The sequence below is a fragment of the Scomber japonicus genome, chromosome 21 (assembly GCF_027409825.1).
Source record: "Scomber japonicus isolate fScoJap1 chromosome 21, fScoJap1.pri, whole genome shotgun sequence".
In the NCBI taxonomy this organism is placed as follows: Eukaryota; Metazoa; Chordata; class Actinopteri; order Scombriformes; family Scombridae; genus Scomber; species Scomber japonicus.
The window spans coordinates 19,430,081-19,442,928 of NC_070598.1; the positions used below are offsets into that span (position 1 = coordinate 19,430,081).

A 12,848-nucleotide genomic window follows, 5' to 3' on the forward strand; every position below is an offset into this window, starting at 1 on the left:
GTTTTAGGACAGACTAAGAGAAAGAACTGTACTCATAGCTTATTCCCCTGAGACAAAACTGTTCTGTGTGGGTCCCTTGAAGAACCATTCAGACTGAGAACAAAAGGGGTTGGTTGGTGGCTGGTGACAAAGTTTAGTGTTAAAGGAATTAGTTTAGTTCTTAAAGGACAGTTGAGTTTAGAGAATGAGGAAGGACCCAGCTGGAGCGAGATGAGGCATCTCAGGCAGCAATGGTATGGTGTCAGGGTCTCTACCTGACTCTCAGGATCTTGGCTGCAGCCAGTTTTGACTGGGATAGTATGATAGGAGCTTCGAAAGAGGTCACCTCAGCAGGTTTCCCAATGGAGGCATGAGACAATCATATGAAAGAGATCACAGCTGACAAAGACATCCGGTCTCGTGTTTGTTTCCCTTTGAGAAAAAAAAAGACACTTTTCTTAGTGAGGATGATTCCTAGGCCAGTGCAGAGCCATGTGAGAGCCTGACTGACTGACAGATAGACAGAGGTGGTGCAGGGGGGTGGGGGGGGTGGGGGAGGATGGATCAGCACGTTAACAGCATGCCATTCCTTCCTTGGCTGCCACAAATCTCTCCCATCGCCTCTGAAAGTCAGGCTTCGCTGGCTTCTGGCAGACCTGCAGGCGCTGCCGGCCCGGCACATGAGCTTTTATCAGCCTCGGCCCAGATGGCACTGCGGCGGTAGAGTCCTGACACCTCCACTGATGAGGAGAGGGAAGGAGGGCAGGGAAGGAAAAAGTCGGGAGGGAGGGAGGAATGTGTGTGTGTGTTGTGTGTGCGGGCAGTTAAGGAAAAGAAAGAGCAATGCATAGAAGAAAGGAAAGTCTAAGGTAGGGTAACAAGTTCAACTTTCTCCTCTAGAAACTATAGAAGAAAACTGCAAATAACATTGAGTTCAATAGATTGTCAGTTGTGCTGTTTGAATCAAATACAGCATCAGAGTGACCTTTATTGGCCAATAAGTGGATTTTCTCTTATCCTGTTTCTGCCAGTAGACAGAGATCATTTCATTAGTTTCCAAACAGTAGTGGCTTCTCTTCACTGACACACAAAATGAGGCACACTTTCTCATCACATTGGCAGATTATTATGTTGGCTTTATTTAAATCTGCAATAACTGATTTTTTTGTGTGACTTGGGGATAATGAAATCAGCAGTTGCTGGTTTACACATCCAGCAGATATTTGCATTTATTTGGAGTCATGTTTCTGGTCCCCTGGTGTATGGTGGACCAGTATCCACCGTCCTTTTAGATCTGTTTGTGATTTACACAAACTCCTGACGGAATTATCTGACTCTTTAGCTGCTGAACACTCAACTGTGTTCCCCAGCTAGTCACTAACTGTATCCGTCTGGTCTGCGATCCTGGGCAGGCAGTGTGTGTAAAGGGGTTTATCAGAGCTGAAAACAGTTGCCTGCTGTTGAAAATAGTGTTGATGAGAGTGGTCATAGTGAAGTTGCAAGCCTGAAAACCAAAACAATGAGCTGAAAGATGCTAAAAAGCTGTGCAAAGCTGAAGGGGAACTGCAGGGCCTGGTGATAATTATCAGTACAAGCAGAATCTCTCACATACATGCATAAAAATACATACTGTTCAGGGTCAAATGTGACTCATTTTAACATTTGAGAGCCTTAAAAACACTCTTTTAGTTGGACTTTTCCCACAGTTTTTACATTTTTGTGCAGTTTGACGTGTGTTTATTTTATGTTTAAGTTCAATAATCAGCATTCAAGCATGTTGTTGTATTCATTATATTCTATAAAATGTTCACCTGGATCATAAAACAGTAATTATGAATGTCTTTCTTTTCTATAAGATTAATCAAACATGTATTAATGACTGATGGGGAATTTATGAATGTGAAATGGTGTAGAGACTATTTTGTAGCTACTTAAAAACATAACTATAATTCTCATTGAAAATGACCTATTGCTACTGTTCTTGCTTTCAACATATTTTGTTACTACAGAAAACATGACATTTTTGCCAACAAAAACTGTAATTCTGAGTCCAAATGAGTTGTCATTGTCCTTTACATAAGACTAATAATTATGGCTTTCTTTATTTATATGTTTTAGGACTATGCTCTTGGATCTGTATTTGTTCTAAATCAATTATAGAGAAAAACCCACTAATATATAAATGCTGTTCACACAGAGGCAAAGCCTATATATATATACATACATACATACATACATATATATATATATTCCCTGTTCCTCTAGTGCATCCTTATTTACATCTATTCACTCCCTTGTTTCTGCATCGCACCTTTGTCAGGATGTAAACATATCATTAACAGAAATATGTGTAAACTGTGTCAGAGGCTTCCTGTGCATACAGCTGTGTGCAGTGATGAATCAAATGAGTCAAACTGTTGAGCTTTAATCAAGCTATTAAAGCAGTTTTCAATCACCTTATATTTTCTCTTCATCAACATGACAGTAAATATCACTAATGAAGGAAAAGCAAATGTCTGGGGGAAAAAAGGCAGGTTGAACTGTTGAACTGTTGTTTTTCTGCATGGAAAACAGACAATATGTATGACTGTGCAGCTCCATAAAAATCTCTATATCATGAGTCCAACTGTTGGCATTCCCTGTAAGCAATGCAACCCAATTCCTTCTCAGTGATAAAGCTAGTTCAAAAAGGTAACAGACTCTCCCAATTTCATTCTCCTGCTTTTCCTCGCCGTTCCACTTTGCGATTGTTTAGATCAATTTTGCAGTGGATAATTTCTGCTGCGCTGCTTGCTACCCTGCCATGAAATTGGCACTGAGGTTGCCTTCAGTTTGCCGGAGAGAGGAGAGGAGAAGGAGGAGGAGAGATGAATGAAAGAGAGAGAGGTGTAGGGAGAGAGAGAGAGAGAGAGAGAGAGAGAGAGAGGAGTGTGAGAGAGCGAGAGCGAGAGAGAGAGAGAGAGAGAGAGAGAGAGAGAGAGACCCACAGGCAGTGTGCTGTTTTTAAACCAGGAATAATCAGCTGCATCACAGAACTACAAAAAGAGAGGGTCAAAAGGAACAAGGTAGAGTAGAGTCAAAGGCCTGAGGCTCTCTTCACACACAAATATATCTGTTGATTACTGGTGATTCAAAGATGTCACACCCCAGGATAACAGCACTGTCAAAAAGCGTGTACATCACAGACAGAGACCTGGAACTACTCACATGCAATATACTGTTCAGTGCACAATACTGTCAACGGCCTTTAACAGCAAGACAAAGCATACTTGTCCTCACTGTGGCAACTCAGGTGGTAAACAAACTACTCCTGAACTTGACCATGCCTAAATGAAGGGAGTAGTGAGGTGGGGGGGGGGGGGGGTAACAATCAAGCAAAGCAGTGCAGTTTTCCTCTTGAGAATTAAAGGAAACTGAATCCAGTTGCAGTTGCAGTTGTGTTTCAGTGAGTTTTAACCTGAGCCAGGAGACGTAATCACATCATGTTTTAGCCTCTTTACACCGTCTCCCTCCATGTTTTAGAATTCATTTTAAGATGAGGTCTATACTGGTGAATACATAAGGGGACGTAAAGAGCATTTGTAGTCATGACCCCGAGGCTCTGGGACGATCTGCCTGAGGAAACCAGGTCAGCTCACTCAGTGATCTCTTTTAAATCTGTTCTTAAAACATACTTTGAAGTGAGAGCCTTTACTAATCTTACTTGGGTTTTAATTTTCTTGGAACTGTCTTTTATCTCTTTCAAAAATGTTTTTTTTGCTTGCTTTTTTCCATACACAGAACTAGTTTCTATGCACTAAATTGTTTCTTATATTTTGCAGCCTTGTGAAACACTTTGTGACTCACATATTGAAAAATGCTCTATAAATAAATGTTATTATTAGTATTATTCTCATCATCCAGCAGCTCCAGTATACTGTATGTGCTACCTCTGTGTTTCTGCTTAATGTTGCATCACTTCCAACCCACAACATGCATGTGGGCAAAACGGTCTCTCACCACCAGGCTGCATCACACTACACTACACAGCACTGCAGCAGACTGTGAGCCAGTCGTTTGGGATGTCAGATCAGACAGCATCTCCTAAATTTATATTTCGACTAAACAGACCGGGCCTCTGATTCACGGGGCTGGTTACTGTCTGGGAAAACAAATCAAGCAGTGCAGTGAGGGGATCTTTACTGATGTCAACCTGGGACAAACAAGGGGACTCAGGAAGATAAAAACGAATGTCTAAGCTTCATATGTGGTATTCTACCAGCGTGTTGTATATTTATTACATACTGTATTAAAAAAGTACTGTAAAAATGCTGCCAGGGTTAGTAATATTAGTTTAGAAATGACTGACCAATTTCACACATAAAGAAAAAAGCCAGGAATAATAACCCAACAATCAGTGAAGGATATAGGCAAGTTTCATCGATCTTGACCATTTAAGCAACAATGAGCAATGAGTTTCCACCGACATTCTTAACACATGCATTTGAAGTCCAAAGAGAGGGCTGATTATGAAGACCACTTTACTGGCAATCATCAGGAGGAACCACTGAGATTCAAATAGAAAAATCCAGATTAAAAAAACTGGACCATGAACTTTACAATGATCCATTATAACACAAGGCAACCGCAGACAGACTCTGCAAAGCTATTATCTGAATCCCTTTATTCTCTGTGCTTATGAAACAGAAGAAAAAAAAATACCATAATAAGCCACCCATTATCTCTGAGCACCATAAAGCAGACATTAAAACATTTTCTTCTGAAGCAGAATGAGCTCTCAAGGTCAGCTTTTGGTAAATTCGCACAAACTCCGCAAATCCCATCTTTCATGTGCTCTTTCAACGCAAGATGTTAGACGATTACACTGAATGTCATCCAACGCGTGTTGTTTGGATCTCGGAAAATCTCAGAAAAACGCTCAGCACTTTCCGAGAGAGGGGGAGAGAGAGAGATAGAGAGAGGGAGGGAAAGAAAGGACTTGGCATGAGTAGAGAATGCACCCTGTTGAATCTTTATTAGCTTTAACAGGCAAACCGCTCTGAACATATAAGGGCGTCTTTGTGAAATGCTGCTGAAGCTACTCAAATCTCTCTTTCTCGCCTGCAACATACCCTGGGCACATCTCTGCTCATTTTCGCCTCTTAGCAAGCTGTTTTGTTGCCGGATGTGATTATTGAATGTTAAAAATTTGTGGCACCCGGAAAACTAGATAAAAAAGTAGAAGGAAAAAAAATCCCTGTTTGAAAACAGATATGCAGACTAAGAACCATAGCTTAACCGTCATTTGTAATCAACTTGTTTGAAACTCTTTGCTCTCATCTCTTTCTTTGAGTCCCTGTGGTATTTCTCCCCACTCGTCGTCTCTCTCAATATAAAAAAAAAAAAGCCTCAGAAGAAGCTTTTCTCATCCAATCTAACAAACAAGTAAAAAAAAAAATCAAATACAAACGAGGAGGGGGGTCTTTTTAGCATTTTTCCATGTGGATGTTCCTGATTTTTCATGTCTCTAAGCACATCTGAACACTGTTTATCATCTCCAGACACCCAATGCTATCTCAGATCGATTCAAATGACATTTTCCACACTATTTGACAATGTGTGCCGGCGCTTTACTTTGGCGGTCGTCTCGCAACTCTCAGCCCGGTGGCGAGGCTAATCTCACTCAGGTTGGGGCTCAACTGTCTCAGCGGGACTCCGGCGAGGGCGGGGTGTGAGAGGGAGTGGGGGGCGGGGGGGGCTCGCTGTCTGTCTACGGTTCAAAGACGGACCCTGATTAATATTCCTGAGGCAAAAGCAGAAGCATGAGACACAGAGAGGGGAGACAGAGAGAAAAAAGGGGTGAGGGAGACATAGAACAGAGCTCCCCAGTGTTTCTGTCAAGTTTGGTGTCTGACTGCATGGACGCTGGCCACCGCACCGTTGCCGCCGCCGCCACCGCCTCACTGCGAATACTTGGCAGCCCTATGTCTGGATCTTTGAAGATAACGGGTGCTATTAATAAACAAACAGAAGCAATTACTGGGAGGCAGAGGAGAGGAGAGGGATTGGATTAGGTCAGGATGAGCGTGGGTCTCACTGAAGTCTAAACTGATGAGCTGCAGCACTCCAAAGACAGCGGAGATACCAATCCCTCCTCACTGACCCCTGCACCCCCACAGCCTGCAGTCCAGAGGGAGATAACACTCCTCTGTGTGTGTGTGTGTGTGTGTGCATGGATATGAGTGTGTGTGTCAGCACTCGCCATGTGTAGACCTGTGTGTATGGTCTTTTTTTTAAATTATATTCCAGAAAAAGTGAAAAGCTCTATGTTTTTTAATATTACTACTAATGTATGTTCTATCTAATATTATACTTTTACATCTATTACTTAGGTTTAAGGTGATTATATGGGTTTGCTGTCAGGACACATGGTGAAATGTGGCAAACGTTGGGCAAGCATTCCCATGGAAGTCCAGTATTCATGTTAAGGGATGTTTTGACCCATCATTAGGTCATTACTCTGCTGTGGGTATCAGACTGTGTAGGTATAAATCTCCTCTAACCTCTAAAATCTACACACAACCACTAGATTGTATCCCTCTGTAGCAACTTGGCAAGGAGCGTTTCAGAAGAGCAAAAAGAGTGAATTTTGTGCTAAACAGACTGTAACTTATAGAAGATACTGACTCCATGTATCTCACTCTTCCAAAGCTGAACTTTTGAGTGTATATTTGTACAGAATGAAGGCTGTAGCTTTTTAGCCCCATTTCTTACAGTACAGTTGCTACTGTCCAGTGTGGACTTGAAAACAGGCTATCCTTTAAGCTGCCTTACCCTCACCCAAGCAAAGAGCAGATGATCGGCAGCTGACAGAGCCCATTCTCATTTGACCCTCGTGTCTGATACTGACGTACAAGAAACCCTTTGGTGTCTGAATGAGATGCGCAAGGCTTTCAACTAACTCCAATATAGATCCATCTGCATCATTATTAGGCTGCATTCACACTGCCGGCAAATCTGATTCAAATCTGATTCTTTCTCAAATCTGATTTTTAGGCCTGACTGTCCACACTGTTTTTAGCAAGTGTCCAAATCGGATTTGGCTCTGTTCAGACTGGGCCACATTAATGACCAATCTGACAGGTTGCCGTGGCAACATTGTCAGAGCAGAGGCGTCATCTAGCATGTATTGTTTAATAATTGCGACAGCAACAACAAACCCTCGAGCTTCGCTTGAACCGAGCCATCTCCCCAAAGATTAAGATTATGGTTTGGTCCTCTGTCCATGGACTGATGTTTACGTCCTCCGTTGCCTCCAGTGATATCACCTAGCAACAACAACTGGAATAAGCGCGGGTCTGGTGTCGCATAGACTGACGTATCGTAGAGACGTAGAGAGACGTCACGGACAGTCAAATCCGATATGAGTGTTTGGAGCTGTTCAGACTCAGTCACATCTGTCCAAATGCGATTTGAAACTACCTCCCAAAGGTGGTTTCAATCTGGTTTGCAAAAATCGGATCTCATGTGAATTATGACTATTCAGACTTCATAAGAGCCATCCGGTTCCAATCTAGATGGGCTAAAAATCTTTCCCTAATCCGCAACCAAATGGTTTCTGTAACAAAACCTAACAAGACCTCACCAGCTCTGAGCTTCTACTATCCCCATGAACAGGTCTACATTGGGGTTAGTGGAAAACCTGCTGCTTCTCATACAGACACTAAAGGGTACCTTATGTGTCAGTATCAGACGTCAAGGGGCGCTGACAAAGCGTTGGTATTTGATGACCTGAGATGAGAGCATATAGGTTGACCAGGCCGTATATCATCATTGCATCTGCTTTGGCTCAACTATGTTGGCTGGGCCCACTGGCTTGATAAGCAGTTTCATCTGAATGCCACAGCTCGGTGGTCCAACCACTATCTCTGCTTATCTAGCTTTACTATTCTTACAAATAGCTACTAATTATATCAGAAGCTTTCCAAACCATTCTCTGACCTAATGTACCGCTCAACTGATTTGAAATGATTTGGCTTACATTGAACATTGAACATTATTTTAGGTAAAGCTCAAATATTCAAGGTTGAAATGTTTGGCAATTTCTCCATGAACAGCATTAACGAAACATGACAGCTCTTGTACAAATTTCATGTGAGATCATTCTGGGGTTTATGTATGCATCGGCGCATATTATATGTTGGAGTGTGTGCATGTTTGTGGGGGCATGTGAGAGTGTGCTTTTGTGTGTGTGTGGATGTGTGAGGGCTTCAACATATGACTCTGTTTGGGTTTTTGTGTGCACTTGTGTGTATGTGGGAGGCCTTGGTGCCACAAACACCACACAAGGAAGATAAATAAAGCATGAAAGATAAATGTGCGGTAACAACTCATTGTTTCATGCTGCAGGGGAACAGCAGTGTGAAGCTTCCTCCTTCCTCCTCCTCCTCCTCACTGCTGCTTCAGTGTGTCACTCAGTCGGGTTTCAGATTAAGTTTTAAGATGATCTAGTTATGATTCCCACTGTGGCATCTGGAACTCCTGTCAAGTCCAGCATGCAGTGAGGATGACTGACACTCACTACCATGTCTCATTCTCCTCAGAGACTCTGCATAGTCAATAATTCATCAGGAAGGTATACTCTCCTGTACGAGTGCAAGGTAGAGCATGGAGTAGAAACTCTCTCCTTCCTGCTTATCTCCCCCTCAGTTTATCATTTCTCTTCCCATTTCTCGTCCCCTCTCTATCTCTTTACCCCCCTCCCTCACTCACTCTCTCTATATTGCGCCACTTCAATAATTCAAAGTGATATATAAAAGTCAATGAAATTTGCCATACCTCGGGTCATTACGACGCCTGCCAGGGATTTGTGTCGAGCGTGCGCGGGACTGCAGCCGCCCACCAGTGACCGGTACTTCTCCCTCACCAAGTGGAATATTGAATCAGCAAAGTCCTGAAAAACACAATTTCTCCCTTAATTTCTATCAGACACAATCTATGGACTTCACAGGATTTTCATTTTGCTATGTAATATTTCAATTCTCTAATGTACCTGTTCAAGTAATTCAGTGAGTTTTGGGGAGATTGCCCCAAAGGCCAACTTACCTGTTCAGCTGTGAGTACAGATAGAAATCATCCAAACATTTCTTTTAAATCATAATAGTGATGTTTCCAGGCATACAGCAAGTTGAACAGTAGCATGACCAATAGAAAGAAGGTTGTTACTGACTGCTATGTAGATCTACATGTTTACAACATTATTCAACAAATGACAGCCTGATAGCCAGGATTATTTTAGGAACTATTTCAGGTGAGAAAACATATATTTATCTATTGTGGAGTGATTTCTATCTACACACATTCCTGGTTTGTTAAACATTTTTACTCTTATGTATACAGGGAATGCAGACTGACATTTAACTGGTACAAAACTGCCAGTATCCTACTATCACTCAACATTGTGTGTTTGCTAAAGGGTCCACAAGGGACACATACGGTAGATTTAGTGTCAACATTCTCACCACTTGAAGGTTAAGTTGACCTAAGAGGCATAAACCATATTATCTATCTACATATCTTATGTTTCTGCATAGGTTATGTATAACTTTTTTATTATTGCTATATAGCATTTTTGCCTTTATTGGACAGTTGTGTCAGACAGGAAACAAGGGGAGAGAGATGACTCCCTGGCTGGAATCACACTGTTATGTGGCATGCACAATAACTATTCACCTACCAGGGTGCTTCCTGTTATGTCTATCTTTAAAGATAAAAATGATATTGTACAGTTAATTCTCAATGGCTTGATTTGAAATTTAGTCCACTGACAGCAGAAAGGTTTTAGAACAGACTGGTATTAAAAGACAAGAACAACAACACAACAAAACAGAAAATTAAATAAGGTTTTGCCTATATTGTCACAGTCACATAAAAAACATGAGGTTGGTATTGTTTATTCTTAACATCGGGAATGTAAAACTCATTAGTACAGTGAAATGACTCTTTGGTGTAACAGGTAGCCACATATTTTAATGCAGACACTGTAATCAAAGACATGTTGACAACTTAAAGTATGAGCATAACTACATCCTTCCATTCATCTATCCCAGTTCTCCATCCACCCCTCCAGCCAAATACAGAGTTCTCTCCAGACAACCACACTGTTCAACAGATGTCGCCAAGACATGTGGATCCCATTCATACCCCTCAGAACCTTTAATGCTCTTTACTCTAGTGGTAATTAAGGGCTTAGTTTCCCAGCTGCCCTCATGCCAACAGTAGAGTCTACAGTTGGCGAGTCCTGGATCACCAGGAGATGGCAACAGAGTGGGCCTTTTGGACAGATTGAGCCCCGGTAGCTAAAAGGACATCAACAGATGCCACGGTGACAGACGCATGGAGTGAGAGAGAAGGAGAGAGATTAAGGGTGAAAAAAAGACAGGGAGAGGGAGAGAGCGACTGAATTAGTGAGCATATTGCACATTATAGCCCTCGTCAGGGCTGTGAAATACTCTCACAGTTGGAACTGGCTTTCAAGGTGCTCACAGCTTGCGGTGTGGTGGGTGGTGTGTGTCTGTGTATATGCAGGCACGTGTACATATTGTTGCTCTGACACTGGTGTCAGCCTGAAGGAATTTTGGAGAATAGAGCAGAAAGTAGGGTTGAGTTGCAGTGGGAGTCAACACAATGAATAACTTTCTAAACTATGTAACAGTTATATGACAGGTCACGACTGAAGAGGATGTAGTGCTCTGCAAGAACTGGCAAGAAGGACAAGAGAAAGAGACATGTTGTCCTCTGAACTATTCATCTCATGTTGTTTACTTAATGGTTGAATAATCCACCCCGTCTATGAGTGTGTTTGTCTATGTGGGACAAAATGAACAAAATCACATGGACGGGTAGATTCACCACATCATTGGTCCAGATTTAATGTTAGAATTTTTTTTTTGAGTGACCCCTGACAAAATGATTCCATGCATAAAAGTGACTTGCCATATGAAATATCACAGTTTAAGCTCTCTATCACAAACTTAAGACACAGCAGTAGAGAGTTTTGCTGTTCTTCCCAATGTATAATCCAAGTGCCAACCTCGGGCTGAAAAATAAGGCAAACACATAAATGCCTGAAACTGCAGTTCCTTTAATGGCCACTTGAAGCTGGCTCCAAAAGCAAGTCAATTTCTATAGACGCCCATGATAGAATGCTCAACTTCACAACAGAAATACACAGAAATAGGCACATTAACAGTTTGGGTCTCTATAGCTAATTTCCCCATTCATGACAACTCTATGGAGGTAGAATTTATATATAAAAAATAAAATGGTCATGGTAAAAATGCTAACTCAAGGCTTGAAAACAAAAGTCTGTGGCTACGTTGTTTATTTTTTACAGCCTATGGTAGGATCCCTCTTTCTTGGAAACAACTACTATAAGTGTTGCTATTAATGTAGCATGTTGGGGCAGTTTCTATATTACATGCACACTTTCTCCAACATCGTGACCAAAATCAGAGGATTATCTGTCTTTAATCACATTGACTGATGAATTTCGTGCCTATGAAGTAACATGACTCTAAAGCCATGTGGCTCTTATATCTCTGATGGTACCAGAGGAAAAGTCATGATACCACCACAACCAGGATTCATCCTCTGGGGATCAGAAATGTCTATACAAAATTTCACATCAATCCATTCAGTAGCTTCAGAGATATTTCAGTCTGGACCAAAGTGGTGGACAGAGAGATTGACAATGCCATCCCTAGAGCCACATCAGTAGTGTGGTTAAGATTGTAATGCAGCACAAGGATATCTGCATTTTATGAACACTAAAGCAAAAACTGTGGTTTGAAAGGAATTCGTAAAAGTTAGCACCATTTCAATACAAGTACAATAAACAAGCTGCAGTCTAAAATGAGAATGTTGATATATTATATTAGATGTTTTAAAAAATGAATTAGTGGCAATACCTACCTAACACCAAAGTTGTTACTGTATGTATTTTCTCATCAAATGGATTTCTATTTTTCGGCTGTGAAGAGAAAACCTTGTACCTCCAGTGTCAGCTTTTACAGGAGGGAATAAAAACAGCCTTTCTTTGAGTTAATCTAATGTATTTCATCAGCCCAAACGTGGCAGAGTTTTCTGATTCTGTACAAGCTACAAAAATGTGAAAAAACCTGCCTTGTTCCTTGTACCTGAAAGTGACATCCAATTAATTCTAACAGAATTCTGCTTGGCTTGGCAGCGTCAGCTGGTGTCGGTCACAGTCTGAACCCTGAGTCAAGTCCTCCATCCCTCCTAAAGGCCTTTTCATTGATGGCATTACAGAGGTGAGAGAAGGTGGCAGCTCAGAAAGGCCTGGAGAGCAAAGGTGGAATAGACCCTGGCACATGGCCCAGCTTTTTGTCCCTCCCTCCTGCTTCCTCCTCCTCCTTTCCTTTTGTTGTCTCTCTTCTCTTTGTCTCTCCTTTCTCCCCTCCTTCACCTCTCTTCAATTCATGCTTCCACTCCTTCTCTTCCCATCTTTCTTTTTAGATAAGGTTTCGGGCATTTCTGCCTTTCTTTGACAGTTGACAGTGAAGAAGCAGACAGGAAACAAGGGGAGGAGAGAGGGGTACACATGCAGCAAAGGTCTCCAGGCAGATTCAAAACAGGGACGTTGTAATTTTGTGGCATGCACTGTAACCATTTTACTACCACAGTGCTTCCTCTTCCCATCTTTTTTAGGCCTTTCACTCACACCTCTCTTCTCCCTTTTAACCCCCATCATGCTCTTCCTCCTCCGTTGTCAGGTCTTTCTACCTCTTTCATGCTAGTTTGTGATAGAGGGCAGTGATGTGCCAGGACTAAGAAGCCAACAGTGAGTCAGACCCTATAATATCCTCATC

At 41.9% G+C, this 12,848-nt stretch overlaps 1 protein-coding gene across 1 annotated transcript in view; it reads right to left on the bottom strand.

Annotated features, from left to right (window-relative positions):
• Nucleotides 1-12,848, bottom strand: part of adarb2 (adenosine deaminase RNA specific B2 (inactive)) — a 167,945-nt gene that overhangs the window by 19,387 nt on the left and 135,710 nt on the right. Inside the window, exon 4 of the mRNA XM_053342049.1 lies at nt 8,797-8,911. Coding sequence (XP_053198024.1) covers nt 8,797-8,911 — 115 coding nt within the window. The remainder of the gene's footprint in view (nt 1-8,796; nt 8,912-12,848) is intronic.